General features: G+C 36.2%; 3 protein-coding genes and 1 long non-coding RNA gene across 9 annotated transcripts; 1 reads left to right on the forward strand and 3 right to left on the reverse strand.

Annotated features, from left to right (window-relative positions):
* Nucleotides 1-305: 305 nt before the first annotated feature.
* On the forward strand, nt 306-9294 carry LOC135582209 (probable ADP-ribosylation factor GTPase-activating protein AGD14). The gene is made up of 14 exons (XM_065154887.1): nt 306-480; nt 582-796; nt 3006-3067; nt 3164-3251; nt 3342-3403; nt 3487-3580; nt 3685-4143; nt 5382-5834; nt 5908-6084; nt 6161-6265; nt 6362-6433; nt 7558-7699; nt 7794-7857; nt 8578-9294. The coding sequence occupies exons 2-14, from the start codon at nt 698-700 to the stop codon at nt 8714-8716; spliced, it is 2016 nt and encodes a 671-aa protein (XP_065010959.1). The 5' UTR covers nt 306-480; nt 582-697; the 3' UTR covers nt 8717-9294.
* LOC103986599 (uncharacterized) lies at nt 8447-12324 on the reverse strand. Of its 6 annotated transcripts, none has more exons than XR_010497334.1 (5): nt 12144-12324; nt 11854-11915; nt 10562-10689; nt 10000-10471; nt 8447-8690 (listed from the first exon to the last, which is right to left on the reverse strand). It is a non-coding gene; the product is annotated as an uncharacterized LOC103986599 (long non-coding RNA). The 6 variants fall into 6 exon arrangements; XR_010497332.1 differs by having other exon boundaries at nt 11779-11915; XR_010497335.1 differs by having other exon boundaries at nt 8447-8916; nt 11779-11915.
* Nucleotides 12325-13609: 1285 nt separating this feature from the next.
* Nucleotides 13610-17908, reverse strand: LOC135640087 (protein SLOW GREEN 1, chloroplastic-like). The gene is made up of 4 exons (XM_065154218.1): nt 17180-17908; nt 14710-14856; nt 14509-14589; nt 13610-14027 (listed from the first exon to the last, which is right to left on the reverse strand). The coding sequence occupies exons 1-4, from the start codon at nt 17840-17842 to the stop codon at nt 13845-13847; spliced, it is 1074 nt and encodes a 357-aa protein (XP_065010290.1). The 5' UTR covers nt 17843-17908; the 3' UTR covers nt 13610-13844.
* Nucleotides 17909-18840: 932 nt separating this feature from the next.
* Nucleotides 18841-21531, reverse strand: LOC135582282 (uncharacterized). The gene is made up of 3 exons (XM_065155293.1): nt 21159-21531; nt 19495-19659; nt 18841-19112 (listed from the first exon to the last, which is right to left on the reverse strand). Exons 1-3 carry the CDS (start codon nt 21459-21461, stop codon nt 19011-19013), a joined length of 570 nt encoding a protein of 189 aa, XP_065011365.1. The 5' UTR covers nt 21462-21531; the 3' UTR covers nt 18841-19010.
* Between the last annotated feature and the right edge of the window lie 843 nt (nt 21532-22374).

Here is a 22374-nt window from a genome sequence, read left to right on the forward strand (position 1 = left end):
ACGATTTCAACGGAGGTAAGTGAGGTCCAACAAGGCTAGAAGTAAAATGATTATTTATATAAAAAAAATTTGTGCGATAAATTTTTAAAGTTGGGCGTTCTAGATTTTTTTTTTTAAGTAGCCAGGAATTCGCCCTCAATAATATTTTTTTTTAATTTAAAAAAGTTTTTCCGTGACTGAACTCTCCCGCTTCTTCGGGCGATGATGGGTCCCCCGCTCGCAATGCGACAGCGGAACCTACCGGCCGCGACTCGTCCACCGGAGAAGCCGGCTAATGTTTCCTGTCAATATAAATTGACTCTGCCTGGAGAAGAAGCACAACAGCAATCTCTCTCTCTCTCTCTCTCTCTCTCTCCATAGCAGGCAAATCCCAGGTTTTTGAGTTATTCCATTTGTTTTTTGGCCGATCGCCGTATCCGAGCTTCTTCATTGTTGGCTCGTTTTCCCAATAGGAAGCCTAATCCGCGACGACCTTTACCGGTTATCGTCGTTGCTCAGATTCTTATATGGCTATGGCTGTCACATTGGGTTGTTCGCCTCGTTTCTTAGTGGGTTAATCCTTTTTCTTCTTCTTGATGCAGGCGTGCTCGGTTATGGCCTGCAAATTTAAGCATGTCTTTTGGTTTCTCCTTTTATTCTAGACGTGAACCTTGAGCGGAATTGCTGACGGTAGGAGAAGGTAGAGGGGAATTCCGGGATGGCGAATCTGGTGAAAGAGGAGAAGAAGAATGAGAAGATAATTCGAGGGCTTCTGAAGCTCCCTGCCAACCGGAGGTGTATCAATTGCAATAGTCTGGTAAGGTTGTTTACTTTTCCTGATCTGGACACACATAAAACATGTCGTGTAGTCAATTCTTGGATTTCAGGATCGAAATGATTTGACGCTGACCTAGATCTACAATATGGTTTGCCAATTTAGAGTGATTTGTCAAATGTGATATGGTATGAGCCCGATGGATGAAATGGCTACATTTGTTGGCATATTTTTCTGAGCCAGATGAAATTGTTCAGTTCTAAATGACAATGGGTGTAGCTGTTGTTAATTATTTATCTGCTATTGTACGTCTTATTGGAAGTTCTTTTTTGAAAAGAGTTTCCCGCAATCCATATTCCCATTAGTTTCTACAAACTCTACTTTTCTTTAGACTGGATGAATCATAGTCAATTGACTTCTTATCTTACTTCTAGGAGAATAAATGAAAAGTCAAGAAAAGATTACAAGTTATACCTGCATATAATTTGAATTCAAACCTTAGAATATTAGTGCTGGATTTATGCATAAGGAAATGCAAAGTATAAAGCATAGACTCAAAATATAACTAGTCGATAAAATGTAATATGTGAAACAATTGTTTCTCGAGATGAAAGTAAATCAAAGGTGTCCAAGACATGGAAGAAAATTATAATAATATCATGTAAATATGGATTAAGATGTAGAATAGATGCATTCAAAAAAATTGATCTAAATCACCACATCGATGTTCCTTACCATTATGAGGTTGGACAGACAATCATTAAAAAAAACTACCATTTCTTCTTTTTTCTTAAATTCAAGGATTGTATTTTATGTAGGATCTAGATTGACAAAAGAAGAATATGATCAGGAGATTATACATGAAATGAATGTGTACCTGAAATTGATGATCAAGAAATTTCAAGAAATAGAAGAAGTAAAACACAATTCAGAAGTTTGCATAATGATCAAGGAAGGAGATTTAAGGAGACAGTGTGAGATGTTGAACTAAAACAGAACATGTGGAAAATTGGGTGGACATTGGCTATTTTTCAATTAAAAGAAACATTTTCCAAAATAACATGGGTGCTGATTCAGACATACTCTATAATTTAGTGTAGGAAAGGTAATGATATCTATTTAGATATCTGATTGTACCATGAAAGATAGAATAGATGATGATTATAGCAAATATATTGAGAATAAATTGAAGAAAAATTGCCTATGATGTCTGGAAATGATCAAAGAAAATCTGCAAATGCATCAACAAGTTGAGGCAAGTAAATCCAAATTTGAGGTTGAACAGAAGTAGGAAGACCGAAGATGCATAGCAACAACAAAAGGTAACACTTCGATTATCTGGTTTTATATCAATTAATAATAGCATGAAATGGTCCATTCAGCTGAACCTAAATAGTTAGGCAGGTGCAATGTCTCTTCTTCTAGTTGTCATCATCATGTTGTGATCACTGTTACTATCGTTTCCCAATAATTGTTTCATAAGGTGATGCCTGGTTGTCTGCAATATGTCCTATACTCAAATAGGAGATATTCAGATAGACAGATAAAACTATTTTTATGGACTATGTGAAAAAATAAAAACCTGACTGTAACTGCAGGCAGTTTGGATGGGTAAGATACTAAAATGTGAAAAATGTAAAAATATTTCTACAGACTATGTCATTCAAGATATTGGACAACACAGATTTGATTTTTCGTGTTGATGTCATATGCAGAGAAATGTTGTTGATAGATCTTATGAAACCTTAACTTTTAGTGTGACCATTCTACATTTTGTATGTGCTCACATCATAATTAGTGCGACCAGTATACCCAAGATGAGTAAACATTAGCTGTTACACTCATACTGCTCTATTATTCGTCTAGAATGCTATATGTCAGGCAGCTACTGCAGTCTGGTATACACGGAAAACTCATGGATCTAATTATCTTCGAGCGGTCAGGCAGTCATTCCTTGGATCTTATTACCCAGAATTAGCTGCCACATTTTTGTTGCAAACCTTCTTTTAAATTGAGCAAGGGTGGACTGAAACATGTGTGCACTGTATCTTTCACTATTTTACTACAGCGCGCCCTTGAGTTTGCTATATATGCAGAGAGCATCAATGTATATCAAAGGACATGCTGCAACTTAGTTGCTTATTTCATCTTAGTATGAACTTAAGGTGTTCTACAAATTGGTTTCTTGATACTGTTCTTGTTAAGTTGCTTGTTATTAACATTTGTGAAGCTAACATAGAAACCTTGACAGGGGCCACAATATGTGTGCACAAATTTCTGGACCTTTGTCTGTACAAACTGTAGCGGAATACAGTAAGTATTATGCTACGTCATCATGGTGTTGTTCCTTCATCTGCATGTTAGCTGTTCCTAATATTAGCTTTATCATGAATGTTTTTTGTTTACCAGTCGGGAATTTACCCACCGAATTAAGTCCATATCTATGGCTAAATTTTCTTCGCAAGAAGTGGCAGCCCTTCAAGAAGGGGGAAACGAGGTACTACCATCTACGTCTGTTTCACTTTTGGAATATGTATTAATTTAGGGCTACTATTTTCAAGACTACTTGTGTGTGATTTCTGAACAGCGTGCCAGAGAACTTTACTTTAAGGACTGGGACCCACAACATCATTCATTTCCTCATAGCAGGTTACTGCTGGTTCTGTGTTTTGGTTCTTTAGTATTTTATCAGAAGGTAAAGTTGATTCCCTTGCTGTTATTTTGAGTTCCAGTAATATCGATAGACTCAGGGATTTCATTAAGAATGTTTACGTGTATCGGAGGTATACTGGGGAAAGTGTTGGAGACAGACCTCAGAAAATGAAGGTGTGATAACCAAGGAATTGTTGATTTGGATGATATGAAATTTGCTGGAAGTCCTTTCTCAGTTCTCTGTTTAGTATAATGGTTTTGTGTTTGTTCTCTTGCAGGATAAAAGGGATAACTATAATGAAAACCAGAAAGCAGAATCATATAAAAGTGGATTGAGAAGCCCACCATATGAAGATCGATATAGTCCTAGTGGTAGAAATAGTGATCGTATTTTCAGATATAACTATGGAGAAAGAAGTCCTGGATATGATCAAGGTAAATACAAGAGAAGTCCAGCTTATTTTGAGGTGGTAGATGACAGGCGTAGAGATAATAAAGTTGGAAATGTAAGACAAAACAGAAGACTTGAAGCCCCTAGGTTTCTGGAAGCACCAAATCCAGAGGGGAAATCACCAGATCATCAGAAAAATGTTAATAAGTCGAGTGACCCAGTGGTGAACCAAGCGAAGGATACCTCGGTTGATGATATACCACCACTTAAGATTGGTGAAACAGCTATATCTATGGTTACTGATGATTCTACACAAATGGTCCCTGATGATTCTACACAAATGGAGGTGGGTTTTTATACTGTTTTATTTTGTTGATTGCTACTTGTGTCTATGGTTACTGCCAAATGGATTTTGTTTCATGCAATTCATGCTTAGTACCTATGATATACGTGTCGCAGGACCTTTTCTATTTGATAAGTAACAAAATACCAGAGGTTATCTTTTTTTCTTTGAACTTGCAAAACTGTCATTCTGATGCTGAATAGTTCCAATTTGTCTGTCAAAGCAGACAACATTTGTTGGCAGGGCAGCCCAACAGGGCCTCTACCGGTGCTGGGTCTGCAAGGATAAATGTAAGATTTTAAATACCAGTAAAATACTGGTTTTAGTAATATATCAAACCAGTGGTATACTGACCTGTACCTATTGGTGTCATTGTAAAACATTACAAAAAATAAAAATTAATTGAATGGTATTGAGCTATATGTTTTGATGCTGATACATATTCAGAAAAGTAAATATCGATTAGTACATGCTGGTCTAATAGAGAGGTTATTGTGGTGTCTTAAACCCTGGTGAATCAGTATAAAGGAGCAACCAAAACATGACATCAAGCCTCACCCTCTGAACTGTCGAAAAGGAACATGACCATTTTTTGGATTTTTAATTTAGAGAAAGTACTCCTTGTGTTGATGATTGAGGTTGTTATACGGACATTGTTGGAATTCAAACTTAACAATATTTAAAAAAAAAAGCACCATAACTTGATATACATATACCATACAAATTAAGCAATAAGTCATAAGTTAATTATATGATGTAATTAAGGGAAAATACCAAAAATTGCATAGATAGGTTCATAGAGCTGTGTCGAATTGATGATACTCCTGTGCAGTTCATGCAGCTACACATATATGGAAAAGTACTACAAATCCAAAGGTAGGCTGATGGACTTCTTTTGGTACATGTTATGAAATGTAGTTCATGTGAAGGCCAATTATGTATAGCTTTTTCTTTGTTGCCTCAAATAAGGCCTAGGGAACATCACTAAACTCTATGGCTATTTAATTGCTAATTTGTCATCTAAGCACATACATAAATGAGCTCCTAAGAGCCTTAAAATGAGGGTGTGTTGCCACATGTAAAATCTTGTTTGGTATATATCAACTATATATATTTATCTTAAGATGCTAATCATTAAGAATTAAGAAATCTATTTGTTTATTTATTATAGCCATAAATAGATTATGAGTTTGTTTTATCTGGAAACCTATATGTGAGTCATTCATCATCATTGTTTGCAGAGTAATTTATCTTCAAGCAGCATATGCTCCGCTGATGCAAATTCAGTACAGTTGAAAGGATCGTACTTTGAAAGTCTGATGGATTTAATTGTGGATCCGAATCTTCCTGTTGCTACAACAGAAGAACAAGCAGTTCCTCAACAAACTACCTCTGATACTGATGATGGTGGAAATTCATCAGCTTCTGATATTTCAGGTCAGCAAAAAGTAAGTCAAGTAGCTCCAGATGCAAACCCATTAGTATCTGTTCTTGGTCAGTTATCAGTTTCAGAACCTGCAGCTAAAGAAAATGTATCAACTGTATCTGTTTCTGGTATTGATTCCTCTCCCAAAGCCAGTGGTGGAGAAAACCTGCCCACAATTCACCAGGAACAACTGTCATTACTTAAATCCACTGGTAGTCCCAGTAATCAGCCATCCAATGTACCTGCTGTTGGAACTTCAAATGACCAGGTAAAGGACTTTGATTTTCATGTTCATCTCATAGGTTTTTATAATGTTTCATCTTGTGCATACTTCTTTTCAGACTTCGATGTCATCAGTGGCACCACACGAGCAAGGATCTTTCACTGCCGCATCTATCAACCCATCTGGCCATCTACCTCAGATAACCACTAAGTCATCTCAAGAAACAAATGCTGGAATTTCTTCACAACCAACTTCTGCAGGGAGTACACATGGTGGAAGGAAAGAACTACCAGCGGTATCTTATTAATATATTTTATTGCTGATTTTTTTTCAGTGTTGCCATATTTCCTCATGAATATTAATGTTTGCAGGATTTTTTCACTTCTCTTTATCCAACTACACCTCTATCAGCTCCAGGTTGGCAAAGAGGGCCATATCCTGGCATAGGGTATAACATGCAATTTCCTACTAGAGTGGTATATACTTTTACTTTAACACACATATTATCATATTCATCTGATTCATATTTTTCAATCTTTTGAGGCTATCTTTGAAATATTTTTTTCCTTTAGACTGCGGCTACATACACACAGACTTCAAAGTCTGTGAACCCATTTGATCTTACTAGTGATCCAGCTCCAACGGTATGATAGTTCTCTCTTGCTGTCGAACAATTATATGTGACCTACATATTCAGTATCTAGTTAAAAAAATTAACTTTTATCTGGCATGAGAAGCAATACCTCACTAGCTTGATGTTTGTCTATAAGTGGAATCATTTGAATTTTGAAGTTCCCTTACGTTTGTTTTCTTGGAACATGAACACTTCTCACTTTTTGTTTCATATAAGGTTTTTCCCTTTATAGATATACCCTACAGAGTTCATAAGAACTAGTTGTACGTTTTTTTTCTTGTTAAGGAAAATATTTATACAGTGATGTTAGTGTAAAAAATTCTAGAAGATCTATTTTTTGGAAGATCATATTTCAGCAGTCAATTGTAATGATTGACGCATCCAAAACCTGCAGTTGAAAAACACTAGTTCGTTGTGTTACTAATAGAAGCAGAAAGTTTGCTCAAGTAAACATGATGTCTGTTTAATATCAGTCTCTCTTAAAAGAACCATTTCATAAGAAATTTTTAGTGGCTGATATATTGGGCAAATCAGTTGTGATGAAGATTGTGTCTGCTCCACATTTTCTCTGCTTTAAACTTTAGAATGTTGCCTCTCCTCTCTCTCTCTCTCTTCTCTTCTCTCTGTGCATCCTTTTTTTTTAGGAATTTTCCTTTTTTGGATGTTGTAGAATATCTCTATAACTTACAAGTGTTGTTGGACAGATTTCTTGGGGCTTTCTGGATCCTTCTCTAATTATGCCTTCATGATCTTATAATGTAAATAGTCCTAAGATAATTTTGATAGATTTGGCAACCTAACAGAAGCAGATTTTCACAGATTTTTTTTCTCTTTTACTCTCTTATTAGTACTTTTTTATTTGATAGATTACAACATTTAGTAGTTTAAGCACATCAATTATCAGATATTCAGAACTGAGCTAGAAGAATCTTAAATTATCAACAAAATTTGGTATCCATTTGCTTGTTGGATCCATATTTGAATATTGACGTAGAAGGTTGCATATTTTGCTACATAGATCGGACAATATGATGTTGATTATCTTAGTTATGTTGCATTTATTTTAAATGCTTCCTATACAGTAGCTGTCATATGATTACGACCTTTCAGTGGTTTTCTTCTTTCATGATATAGTTCCCATCAGTGACACCTCAGCAAGTGCCATTACCAAACATGACTTCCCCACTCGCTTTAATTCGAACTTCTAGTTTTGGAGCCCCTTCCCCACGATGGAATCCCTCAGAACACTTGCCCTATGCAACAAGTGTCTCTCCAGGTAAAAATATGTGATGCCCCTCAGGTTTTATATCCATTGAAATACTTGCAAACAGTTATGTTCTGGCGTCACTAATTAAAAATTCAAACTTCAGGTACCTTCATGATGCATCAAGTTCCAAACAACATGCCTCGTGAACTAGCCATGATGTCAGTGGGGTAAGTCTTCTAATGAGATATAATGGCTACTTTGCCGATTTTATATTTTTTGGAAGCAATATAGCCTTTGATTATTTTTAGTGATAACATTATTGTTATTAAGATGGAAATCAATTGCTTTGTTTCCCTGATAATTATATAAAAATTCAGGTATTTGCCCTCTGAGTGGGTTAATATATTTCTTAATATAACTTTTACACTTTTTCTCCCATTATTGCTTGCTGCCACTGAGCTAAAATAAAAACTATATATAGTATTTAGTAAGAAGCTGCTCTTGTGTCATCAGATCTTCCCATTTTCTTTGAAGATGAGAAAAGAGCAAGAGAAAGAAATCTTCTGTTGGATGAATCTCATTTCCCTGCTCCAATTGCTTTTTCCCCTAGAAACAATGGTTTTGATTAAAAGTAATATCTGATAGTGATCTCAGATACATGGTTCATACTTAATGACCTGCAAAAAAAATTTTCTAAGAAAGGAACTTAATATCATCATCAAAATTTAATATTCTTAAGCCAATAAGACCGAACATATTAAAACTAGTTATCATGTTTGAAAGCTTAATCAAGTTCCCTTAGGTGAAATACCATCGGAAACAAAAGAGCTTTTGTCACCTGCTACTCAATTAACTTGTGTTTCTGTGTAATATTGCATATGCTATTATTTACAGAAAAGGACTGACTTTTACAGACATTAATGGACGCTTTATGCATCTCATTGCAGTAATCAAGGCGGATTAGGTACTGACAACAGAGGAACTGATTGTGGTACTTCAGGTATCCATCAACAGCCAGCTATCAGCTACGCCCAAGCAAGTACTCCGAATTCTGTCAATCCTGTTGGGGGCAATCCATTTGGATGAACATGATAACGGTAGATATGGCCCGTTGACAAAATCATGCCCTTTGTTTGCTACTAAAACTAAAGCATTACAGAAATCTCGCTCCAGCTTTGTTATGAAACTAGCAACCATGTGAAGAAGTATTGCAGTCTGTGGCTTCCATGGTAAGACCCCAAATACAAACATAAATACATACATGCATATATTTGTTTTCTGCAAAACTAGAATAAAGGGGGAAAGTGTGATTGGTTTCTGATTTTGGGGAAGGTGCATCAAGAAAATGAATCCAAGCATTCTGATATGTCTAATTATGGTTTATTGCTGCAAGATGGTTAATACATGTTTACCAGTTGTTGGCTAGTTTTCTTGACTGTTGGGTTCATGATGTTCTTGCCTCGTCTATCGTTTGACCACTTCCACTGTAAGTTTCCTTGTTTTCTAGCTTTCTGCGGAATTTATACTTTCATTTTCTTTTTTCTATATTATTTGGGAAATGTCAACAAGGCTAAAAGCTATTACCATTTTGTTTTAAGAGTAATCATAGTTTTGCTCGATTTATCCAAGTCAACAAATGCAGTGTTTACATGGCAGAAGTATTTTCTTCTTGAGCTATACATACAGTTCAAGTTTCACTTTGAAATCATCCGTAATGTTTGTTCTACCAACCCACAGAATTTTATGATACTGATATGAGCTGCTCATCCAGGCTAGTTGGATCAAAATTCTAATTCTTGGGTTGCACAATATCCAGATCTCCATGATGCCAACCTTTGTTTACAGCTTAAGTTTTGCAATGTGATTACTAGAAAAAGAAATAGTTCAAATATGAAATATATATATCTTAATCTTTTTTAGTGTATACTGGTGATAAAGATGGTTAGAAATTGAAGTCGGATTATATATATTGGGTCTCCTCATAATTCTACAAACTTAGTTATAACGTAGTTATTTGTCCACATATGATTAGGTTATTGCACCAATTAAGATTTTGCATCTCCATGATAGAAATTTTGAACTGGATGACCAGTGACTACAAAAGCCTAAGCTTATGAAAAGACTCAATATATTTATGAATTCTAATATTTTTATCATGTGTGGGTTGACTTAGGTTTCATATGAAACCGAATCCAAGTAGATGGTGCAAGCCAAGAAAAAAGAGAATTGCACAAAATGAAGATAAATATAGAATTCAAATATATAATCTGATGCGATGATAAAGATTTTGAATGGAATAATTGTCACTTCAACTTGTTCCAAATTTTGACAAAAAAAAAGGCAGCAAAATTCAATAGGAGAGAGCTCACCTGATCAACATTTTCGCCTCGACAGCAAACACCAGCTGCTACATCAACCCCAAATACGCATGAACCAGTCGATAGCCTCCTATAGAAAAAACTCGCTCTTTCTCTTCTTGTATGATTTGATTTAGATGACAATTTCTGTAGAACTTGATCAACGGGAGCAAGCAACAACCATTTCTCCTCCATATATTACTTCTCAAAGATCATGGCAATGATGAGCCAAGCTTAATGCCTGCTACCTACAATCACAACAAACACAATTTCTTACCTCAAACTTGTGGCGATAAAATAGGCTGGTGAACCAACTCCATGGACCGCATCAACCGCAGACTTCTTTCAAAGAATTCCTGATGTCCCCGACACCTTTACGCAAACTTGTTTCTCCACCAGCAGGTAATTTTTTGTAGTTGCAAGAAGTGGAGGAAACGAAAAAACCAAACAGATCCTCGCTGTTTGACATTGGCCTCCACCTCATCTGAATCAATGTCCAGTAAAATTTTGTTAGGAGGCACATAAGCGTGAAGAATGAAATAGGTAGGAATCAGGTACATGTGTTTTAACTGACCCAGCATCCAACAACATCCTGCTTGAATGATCATACGACACCGAACCATCAAAAGCTACCAAACGTTTAGGTCACTAGCTTCTATCAACATCTTGCTTTTGCATTCTTAATATAGAAGAATACATCATCTGCTTCATGAACCAAGAGACTGAGACTGTGCTTATTGTACTGATGAATTGACAAGTCTAACTAGCCACAAAGTCAGATACAAGTCAAACAGATCTCAGAATCATTTTCCAATGATTACACCGAAATGTAAGCTTAGCTAGGTGGACTGTTATAGTTGACAAACATGTGAATCAATGAACCTTCTTGATGGCAATATGGATGATGAAAAACCCCATACTATAAATCTCCAACTTAGCAATGGACATGGTATGCCAATGAATACCAGTTGCGCTCAAGCAAACTAGCATGCTCATCCTCTATAGGGCCTGGCAATTCTGGAATTGAAGACCAATATATCTGCATGCAACAAGTGTGTTTAATGCACAAAAAGAACAGGGACCATTCCTCCGCTTGTTGGGATCCAAGCAACCCGACAACATATATTTCAACTGCCTACTAAAGTACTAATAATAATTGAACTCTAGATCTCGTTGCCAATTTAAGGAGTGTACAATTTATAGAGCCAGAAAGTTAAAAAGGCGTAAACTAGATGCCTCCACTCCACTAAAAGCATTTTGTTTTTGAGTGTAGCACACTTCTTCAAAGATCAATAATTGCCAACTTAAGGAGGATCATTGAACCAAGACATTTTGTTAAGCTTAACAAGTATAACCCTATATTTAAGCATATTTTATGCTATAATAGGCAGCACAAAATACAGGAAAAAGATGGTGAAAGCTAGTTTTAGGCTGAATCTAATACAAGTGTCAAGCACGAAAAAGAAAAAGAAACATGGAAATTTGCTGGTATGGTGATAACATTGGTGCTAAGCTAATTCAGTGAATCTCACTCATGAACAAGGGATAATGGAATTTTGGCGAAAAGTGAAAACAGGCTATAGTCACTCAACCATAGGCGGGCGTAATCCTTAAGACTCGTCTTAGTTAGGATTCACAAGTACAACCGTAAACGTAATAGTAAAACACGGTTAGGTTTTACGATGAATCAATTACTCCAATATCAAGGTAAGAAATGGAGGAAAAAAGCATGGAAATTGGTTGGTGCTAAAACTAAAGTAAAAAAAGAAAGCTTTTTGTTTCATAGTCTACCAAATTGGGGCGTGAACGAATGATTTCTTAAACTGCCTTGAACGGGAACAAAGGCTCGGTACCCAAAATCATCACCTTTTGGCTCGAATGATCACGATGTACTTAAAAGTATAGTGTACTCCGTAAAAGAAGAAGAACTGCCAGAAAAGATTACAAAAAATTAATTTCAATTTACAAGAAAAGAACTGGAACGAGAAAAAGGAAACCGAACAACACGAATCACGAACGGGAAACAACAAAGAGAAAACCACAAAAACTCAAGAGTTAGGCGTTGCATCAAACAGTGGAGATCAAAAGAAAAAAAAATAAAAACAGCAACCTAAATACAAACTTATAATCCGCGGGAAAGGGCACCCGATCCGTACCTGTACACAATCGTTAGCGTGGTAAATTATTCGCCGACGAAGAACCCTAATCTCTAAAAGAGGGGCGGAACCTCGAACTCCTTCCGAAACGATTGATTGAGTTGCGTGTGTGTGTGCGCGTGACAGAAAGAGAGAGAGAGAGAGAGAGATTTGAGATTTCCGCCTTTCCGTTCCCTCCCAAATGCTGTGGTGTTCGGCATAGCGACTTCCACGTGAGTCGTATTACTAAAAGACTGTGCGACGAAAAGTGACTAATTACATATTATTCATAGTTAATCTATCTATTTAAAAAAAATTATATTAAAATTTTATAATTATAAAAATAAAATATATAAATTTATTTTTGATAATATCATCAATTTTATCAATGAAAATATAAAAATAAAAAGATAATTTTAACATCATAGTTGATGGTAACAGATAGTGTCAATGGTGGCGGACGACGACATAAGTAGAAGCTACGAGTGATTATTGTGGATGAGAAGAACAACAATGAGATGTGAGGGTCGCTCTATATCTACATCGACGTCGATGCACATACAGAACAGTCCTCGTCTCTTGTCGTCGTTCTCCTCATCCACGATAGTTACCCATGACCCTTAACGACATCGTTATCCGCCATCACTGACGTCACCCGCTACCACCAATTGAAATATTAGAACTATCTTTTTTATCTTTTATTTTCGTGATTCCATCGGTAAAATCAATAACGTCAAGATAAATCGATTTAGATATTTTTATTTTTATAATTATAGATATTTTAATGTAAATTTTTAAGGTGTAAAGATCGAAATATCTAATCAAGCACTTAACTCGAGTTCCAACTAAAAAAAAAAAAAGCAAACCTAACTTTATATTTTTCTTGTGCATAATATCCTTTTTTTTATTTATTTTTGTGAGAGCGCCCTTATTTTTTTTTTAAATAAAAATTATGTTTTAACTTTGTCCCATCAATCACGCTGATTGAACCCTCGCCATCTTTAAGGAGGGCACCCTCAATCTCCTCACATTAAAGGAGCACGTTCCCATCCACTTCTATCCCTCACTACCGTTCGTTCAAGAGAGCAATATAGCTAAAAGAGAAAGGGTGTTGTAAGGAAGGAGAGAGGGGAAGCCGATCGTGATTGTTATAAGGTCGATAAGGATGGCAGAGCAAAAGCAAAAGAAAGCAAAAAGGGAAACTCCAAAAAAACACACACATTGACTCAAAAATCATCCAACACTAGATAAAAATCAATGGTAATTATTTCACTCGCGATCAATGACTAGCTTTTGAAAAGACATATAATATTTATGACATACTAATTATAATTTGCTAGATTAGACAATTATTTACATGGGCAAGAATGAATGGAACCATAATTTTCATGATCTAAGTTCTCAAAAATTATTGTAACATGATTCTATCTGTCTCATGTGAAAGCTGATCAGATCCACAACAGCACTGGAAGTTGAAGCTCAGAAGATTCAGCATGTCATTGGGAGTTCTTAGTCGATGAATCTGTTGTTGACAAACTTGATCCTTCAAGTGTCATGCAACACAATCTTAAACAGTAAATATAATCAACTACAATGTCCAAAAACACAATTACACGAGTCTTTCTCTGCTCTTTTTCCTTTTCTCCTTTCATTTTCCAGAAGAAAGCAATGAATCTAGATGTTACCAACAATATGTGGGATAATATATCTTCTTTATATTTGTTATTTTCGGGGTGAATATTCAGATTCGAGTTCTTTCCCAAGCTGCTTGGCTTCTGTTTTTGCTGTCAGTATAACATCATCAATGAAGCTTCTCTGAGGAAATTCATCAGGCAGAAGGCTTCGATATATTTCAAACTGTTCGTCGGCTTCCTTCGTTTTGTCTAATAAACTGTAGATGACACCCTGCACGCATAATGCAAATATAGGTCAGCATGAGACATTGCAGCCATGATGATGGTAAGCTAGTTTCTTGCAATGAGGTTAACAAGTAAAACAGTCATTATTTATGATGGCAAAAGTTAAATGGAGCTAGGGCCCGGATCTCCCAAGCTGCAAAACTTAAAGAGAAAAATCATAAAACGAGCAAAACCAAACAACAAGTTTTGGATATGTGATGCTAGCACATTGATAAACCTAAAGCATACCATGATGAGATGCAGAAAGGCTGTAAGTTACACAACCACATGACATGAAGAACTTGAAGATGCCACTTGTGGCTACAAAGATGTAGATTTCATGGAAAAGTCAAAACCAGCAACCATGAAGCATGCACATAAATTTGAGCAAGAATATCAAACATTAGTCTTCCAGATACGGTCGCCACAATTGGATGCAACTAATAGTTACAGACTACAACAGAAAGATATCCAATGAGAAACTATACCTGGCAGAGGTACGGTCGAAAGTCACGAGGATCCTCATTGACAAGATCTTGAAAATGCTGAGAAGCACCTTCTAGGTCACCCTGAATGACAAAATATAAGCCTTGACACTAAGGATAAACTACTGGTCGCTGACACATATATATATTTGCAAGATGACGACCACAAAATAAATTTCAGGGGGAATTGGTAAAAGTTAGTACCACTATGGCATGCATTTGTGCAATCAGGATCTTTATATTCCGCTGGTCAGTGACTCTGTTCTCACGACGTGCAAGATCTAAAGCTTTATGCAGCATCTCAAAAGCAGCTGCACTTTCACGACTCTTGTGCATGGCTAAGGCAAGACCCTAACATGGAAGAGCTGCACGTTTTAGATCCTGAAGCATTTCTTTAAGAAACAAGAAAAGATTAAATGTGATATTTCTGTTGACTTTTCTTTGCGGCACTTTATTAGAAGGACAAAGCAATTTAATACAACACAAAACTAGTATAAAGAGGGCTTTTAGCACACAGAGTATAATCAGTAAATTTCATAATTTTATATGAATTCAAAAGTCAAAACTACTAAAAAGTTGGTTACCTCCCAGTTGAAGGTACATCTCAGCAATGTATTTTCATGAAAGCTCAAGAAAACAGACGGGATCGAATATGTTAAATCATTAAGTCTCATGAACCATAGAGCTATATAGGTTGCAACTCTATAAGAAAACATAAGGACACAGTGATCTCCTAGGCAACTGGAAACCTACATGATGACAATCTATGCACTCAAAGATATCTATATCGAAGGTTCTAAAAATAACTTGATCCAAATTAGATTGATCGAATACATATTGTGGACAAAGATCAATTGAACCCACTGTTGGAACCCTCATATTTTCTAGATCTTCCGGTGTAGGGTTCATGAGATCAGTAAGAGTCTGCTGCAATAAGCCTATCTCAAGTGAATCAACCCAGACAGACCAATCTATGACATCTAAGAATCAGGAGATGAAAGAAGATGAACAAAGAAAAAAAAAGAAGAAAGCTGAGGAAAAAGCTAAATTTGCTGATTGATTAAATGTTCAAACACATACAACGAAGAAAAACAAAACAATTTTTACACCCTAAGTTCAGTACATATGCCGATTTTTTTACTGGTTATGTTGACCATGCAGTGCATGCAGGCTTAGGTTTTATTTTCTCTTTACCTTGTATCTTTATCTTCAATCTAATTTGCTGTTTCACTGTAGTTTTTCGATATGATTCATGGATTAGATGTTGAACCATACCCCAACCTTGGCTGATCCTGTTGATCCAGATCCCCACTTCAGGAACTAGTGTCCATCCCTTGAAAGCTGCTGGCAGTCATATAACTAAGTCTACATGTAGAACCCCCACAAAGAATCACAATCTACAATCAGATTGAATTTCAAACAAAGATAATTTTATATTTCAATGCACAAGATATTCATGAACTCCTATTTGGACCCGATTTGCCAAACTCTTTGCATTTGATAGCTGATTCTTGCAGGTCAAACAACCAAAATTTCTTATTCAAGGAGGAAGCAAGTATTTATTGAAGTAACACACAAAAGAACAAAATTTTTTAAACTGAAACCAGGGCCACAAGGAAGGGGCATGAGAACATGATATAGATGTGCATCCAGTTGTCCAATTTGATAAGACAAAAAATGGGGATTTGGGCAAACGAATATTACAAAGCAACATGATACGTATGTTGCAGTCTTACAAGAACTCAAATATGGAAATTTAAATTCATAAAAACTTTAAAATCATAAAAAGATCTACTCTATGAATTTCTATTGTTGTTTGGCATGGTATAATCAATAGTTGGACAAATGCCCGATTTGCAAATTAGCAAATATGTATCCAACATCTCATGAGTTTGGATATGAAGAGTTGTTAAAAAAAACACCTTCTGCCAGATTACCAAATGGAACAAAAGCCTGTTGGGTGGTTTCAGAATCACTCTATGAAAAAGCATCTTATCCTACATCATGAATCTTACACGAGTATCTGTAACCTGCATACAAATGCTAATACTCAGCAAGCAAATTACAAATAAAATTATTGCATGTCTTTGATCTCTTAAACCTAATATTTCACCGAGGGGTCTCTTATAATCTGTTGATGGTTGCTAGTACACAGAATCACAAAGTATTACTTTTATGAAGAAAAGAAGGGAACTTATGAAGCATCACCCTTTGGAAATGCAATAACCAAATACAAAAATCGTTTGAATAAAACAGATGGATGAAAATTTTATTGCCTTGTACAGGTCCTCAAAAGCTTACAACCTGAACCATACACCGAATCGAACAATTCGGATATAGAATAACAAACTCAAACCTACTATCGAAGGTTCAGGTTTGGATAACAACTAGATCAACCAAAAATCAACCTACTTCAAATTCAACACAAACTTCCTGAATTGTCATCCTATTCATAGCATTGGCAGCCTCTGAGAAATGAAATTTAATGTTATTAACCATTAATACCTTAGCCATAGGATACTTCTAAATGAACCTGAATTCAACCAACCTAATTTGAACCCCGCCACAACTTAGTATGAGTTTCCATCCTATTCATAGCATTGGCAACCTCTAAGAAGTGAAAAAGTTGATCGGGCTATTCATGATACTTAATGAGTTAAAAAAAATAGCTTACATGCAAAGCTCTAATCAAGAGAGGCCTCTCCTTCAATATATCCTTGAAAAGTCTCTTAGCCTTGTCCAGCTTTCCCATCAACTCATAGCACAGACCCTGCAACAGCCTCCATTCCACGTCATCCGGCTCCAACTCGATCAGCCGCTCCACGAGTCTCACCGCCTCCTCTCTCTTCCCCTTCTTCAACTTACCATACAAAACCACCTTCAGCGCTTCCACGTCCTTTGGGTTCTTCTGCAACACCCTGGCGTACATCTCTACCTCATCCTCTCCCGACGCATCGATCTTCTCCTCCAACGGCGCCGAAAAATTGTTCCTTTGGGCACCATCCAGCGCCAAAGCAGACCGCGTACCCAGTCTCCCGAGGAAGACAAGCGAGCCGATAAGCAAGACGGCGGCTCCGCCGGCGATCCTTCTCAAGAAGTTCGCATTTTGACGGCTGAGTGGGGGGATTTGGGGTGTCCGGGAGCACGAAATCTTGGGGAGATGTGGGACGAGCCGATCTGAGGCTAGGGTTTTGGTGGAGAGAGGGAAGGGCTGAAGGAGGCGAGGAGGAGCTATGGTGGAGGTTAGGGTTCTTGTCGAGTCGATCCGAAGTCCTAAATTGGAGGGTCTTTGGTGGAATTGAAGGGGGGAGAGTATGGCGGAATGGAGGCTCGCCATGGAAGAGTTCCTGCTCAAAAACCGCGGCTTAAACCCTCTTTGGCATCCGGCGAGAACGAAAAGCGCCCGTCCACAATATCGTGATTATTATATTGTGAACCATAATAATTTTTAATATATTTTTTACTTCTCCTATCTACCCAAGTCCTCTTATATCGTGATTAAGGTTGCCTAAATTTTCGATTATTATATTATATAATTATGTTTTAAAATATTTTTAATTAAACATATGGTTTCACCAATCGAAGTTTGAGGAAATCTATGATCGATCCGAGTTTGATACCGTGTATATGAAAACTTGTACACTAAATTTTAAATTGGGAGACCGATATAATTATTATCTTAAATTCGAGTCCGCACATCATGTAAAGAAAATTGATCGAACAATTCAGAACATATTGAATCTGACAATTCCAAACATTTTAGAGAGTAATTGGTTAATCAAATCGATACCACAACCACATGGTATTAAGACTTGAAACTCCAATTCAGTTAAGACAATAGCTTTCAGTTAAAGTAGAGAGTCAGACCATATAGGTATGTATTCCCACAAAGGTTATGAATGCTCTTGAATCAAATAAACTAACCAATAGGACAAAAAGATGCAGCATTTATGACTTATGAAATGACTAAGAGGTCTGTAAAAACCATCTAGAATTTGATCAGATAACAACACAACCATAATCAAGGGTAAAATACGAAGCATCACTGAGGCAAGCACAAGAGTAAAGCATTCGAGCTAAATAGACCAAGTGTGAGGAGCCCTAATCAACCCAGACACCAAATCAACCCAGACACCAAAATATTGTGTCCGATAAGACAGCCATCTAAACCAATCTTCCTGAAAATCTTCAGATGAATTTCAACAGCAGACCTTTTGATTGATACTCCATTCTTGATAAAACTTCCAACTGCAACTGGTCCATACAGTGAGTTATTAAGCCTACACCGAAGCTCATGCCACATGCAGTTAGCGATGACGAAATGCTTCAAAGAAATGTTTATAAAATTTGCTAATTGAATGAAATTACCAGTAAGGAAATACATTTTAACACAAAATTGTACTAGCGTTGAAGAAAAGACAAATTTTCCAGATATATCACTGCAATCTTTAAATTTTCAGCTGTGCTGGTATTAGCATAAAAGTTAGGGATGTGGTCAAGCTGCTTTATTTGTTGTACATTTCAGGCTTGAGCACACCAACATAAGGCAAGTTCCTGTAAAGCTCATCATAATCCATGCCATAACCCACAACAAAGCTATCTGGGCACTGCAACAAGGAAATTGAAAAGTAATGTCACAGTTCGTGTGATGACATCATGAATGCTTCCAAAGAAGCTTGAATCTATGAAGTGATACAATTTGCAGGAAGCAATTATCTAAAGAAATAGCACTAAACTATATGCATGTTAGTAGCATCAAAGTTCAGTGAAAGACAGCACTTATAAAAAAAATTAGTGCTAAAAGATGAATCATGATAACAAACTCAATAGCCATCTGATCATTACAAAGTAAACTAGTAAATGCTAATGCTGTGACATGACCGCATGAAGATCACATGTTACCTATATACATAGACATAAGTCGTCGTACAACAAAAATATTTATGAACAAAATTTTATTACTGATATTATATAAAGCAAGCCACTCACCTCAAACCCCCTATAGAATTTTCCCCCTCCAACAAGCTCGAAATGAACTTTCCTTCTTGCAGGTTTATCAAGAAAAGTACAAACCGACACAGAGATAGCGCCTTTGGTTCTCAAATGTGGAATGAGACAGGAAACAGTATTTCCTGTGTCTACAATATCCTCAACCTACAAAATATTACATCTGATAAGGAAACCACCAAAGAACATGCAAGGTTTTTCCTGATAAAAAAAAAAACAAAAAGAACATTTTAAGAGTACAACCAGATAATTTTGGAAAGAAACTCTACTGGAACATTTTAGGAACAAAAACATCCAATACCTCTCATGGCTAAGTATATGGATGAGCAGACCACCTAATATTTCTTATATGAGATGTAGGATAGCTCAGTAAGAAAAGAGCTCATTAAGTAGATAGGGAACAAGATAAGCTAACAAACTCGCAGCAGTATGCGCTACATGCCAAGTATAACACCTTGTGTGTTGCATTCGTGCCCATAGCAAAAATTTGTAGAATCTGTTGTGGGTCAAATTCAAACCTAAAAAATCATTGCACTAAAAGCTGGGTTTTGTTAGGAAGAAACAAAAGCTCCTTACTGTGCAAATTAAACAAAGTGTCTAGCTTATGTCATGAGAATTTTAGAAGTCACAATGTCCTTGTCCGGGAGAAACCTCAATCCTTGATTGTTACTACAACTGCACTACGGTACTGAAAAACAAAGAAGTGAACTTTTTAAACCAATCTCATCCCAATAATGAATTCCAATATGACCTATTCTAAGGCCTCCTATTTCACAATGGAGTTTGTAAGTAACCTAGGATGAAGCGATAGTGTGCGAGAAGCCTTCACCTTTTCATTTCAACTGGGCAGTGGTGCAAACAATATTAAAATAAAGTAGCTTTGCATTTTAGAACAACTCTTGAAAGGCCAACATCAGCCAAAATCTAGTCTCGAAATTGAGGAGAAGCTTCATAAATTCCTGCGAAAAACATGTTATGTATGTCAATAAGTATATTATTTTGGCTCTTGAATTTCTTTACAAAGGAAACAAAGCTCCAATAGTCCCATTTATAATAGCTTCCTCAAAACAGGATTATGTGGGTATAGCACAAGTTTTATGTCCTTGCATCACAACCTATCACCTACTATTCATGAAAACCAAGTAAACATGCTCCTGCAACATAAGGTTGTATTTAAATCATAAAAAGGAAAAAAAAAAAAAAAAGGTCAGGCTTTATTTAAATGTCTAATATGAGTTATATAAAGTTTCAACATGTTTCTCCAGCTTATGCCCTTTCTACCATCAACTAAATGGAAACACAGCCCAGCCGCATCTTCTGACTTCTGAGTTCAGGCTTCACTCATCGATCGGTATATCAGTATAAAAGTTTGCTAGGCCTTCAATATCACAGTATAATAAACCAAAAGGACTGAATTCGGAGCAAAGATAAAATTCAATAACCAAAAGAAGCCATTTCAACTATTCCAGTTAACGAACTAAACTCGAAAGGAATATTTGTTTGCAACCAAAACGAAGCATGAACCTTAAATGTAGCACATCTGCGTCGAGACTCAGTTCAGTGAACAAACACCCACAAAAGGACCATAAAAACAAGAATAAAATCCTCAACCATGCAACGAAATTAAGAATGAAACCGATCGGTACCAACACGACATGCTTTCCTCTAATATCGATCTTGAGGTCGCTGGAGATCTTCGGGGCGCCGTTGGACTCCGTACCCGACCCGTACGACTCCACCCGGACGAAATCGACGGCCAACGGCAGGGTGATCCGCCTGACGAGGTCCGCAAGAAAGAGGAACGCACCGGTGGCAACGCCGACGAAGACAACGGGCGGCCCCGCCGCCCCGATGAGGTCGCCGGAGATCTCGGCGGCTAGCTCGGCGACGCGGCCCCCGATCTCCTGCTCCGTCCAAAGGATGCGCTCGATGTCGAACTCCGAACCCATCGGAGGCCGCAAGACTTCTAGGGTTAATCCTCGAGCTCGAATCCACAAACCCCTAACGCCGACCGAGACGTCGCAGGAGTATTCATGCGTGTCACGGTCATATGTGCATTTATATAGGGGGATTTAATGGGAAATTAAACTTAGTTACTTTTGATCATATAATATATTTAAAAAAAATCCTTAATGTTGATAATTAATTATCGTAAAATAGAATATACGATATTAATGATTCTATAAAAGTTTAAATTAGTTTAATAGAATTTGATCGGACTAAAAAAAGCTACATTTTATTACATTATCGATTCAAAAAATATTAATTTTAATAATTAATTATCATAAAATATTTATTTAAAAATAAAAAAATAATACTGATTATCTTACAATCATATCCTAATTATCTCATGAAATTTTGGATTGATTTAATATAAATTATCGATTTACACTCATAATTGAACTAAGTTATATTTGATAAAAAAATTTCTTTAAAAATCTCTCATTTTAATAATAAATTATCATAAAATATTAAAAATAGAAAAATATTATGTCAATGAACCATGTCCTAATATATTTATGAAAGTTTAGGTTAATTTAGTGAAAGTTAACTAAATCACACTCAAAATTGAACTAAGTTATACTTCTATTAGTTCAGAAAAACTTTAAATTTTAATAATTAATTATTATAAATCTTTAAAAAGTAAAGAAAATTGATACTCATCAACTTAAAATCACATCTCATTTGTTTTGTGAAAGTTTGGTTGGTTTAGTAAAAATTGACTAAGTTACGCTCAAAATTAAATCCAACTATACTCAATCATATAGTATAAACAAAAAACTCTAAATTTTATAAAATATTTTTAAATAAAAAAATATAGTGTTAATCATATTAGCATCAATGTTAGATAGTTTTGTCAAA

The sequence above is a fragment of the Musa acuminata genome, chromosome BXJ3-6 (assembly GCF_036884655.1).
Source record: "Musa acuminata AAA Group cultivar baxijiao chromosome BXJ3-6, Cavendish_Baxijiao_AAA, whole genome shotgun sequence".
In the NCBI taxonomy this organism is placed as follows: Eukaryota; Viridiplantae; Streptophyta; class Magnoliopsida; order Zingiberales; family Musaceae; genus Musa; species Musa acuminata.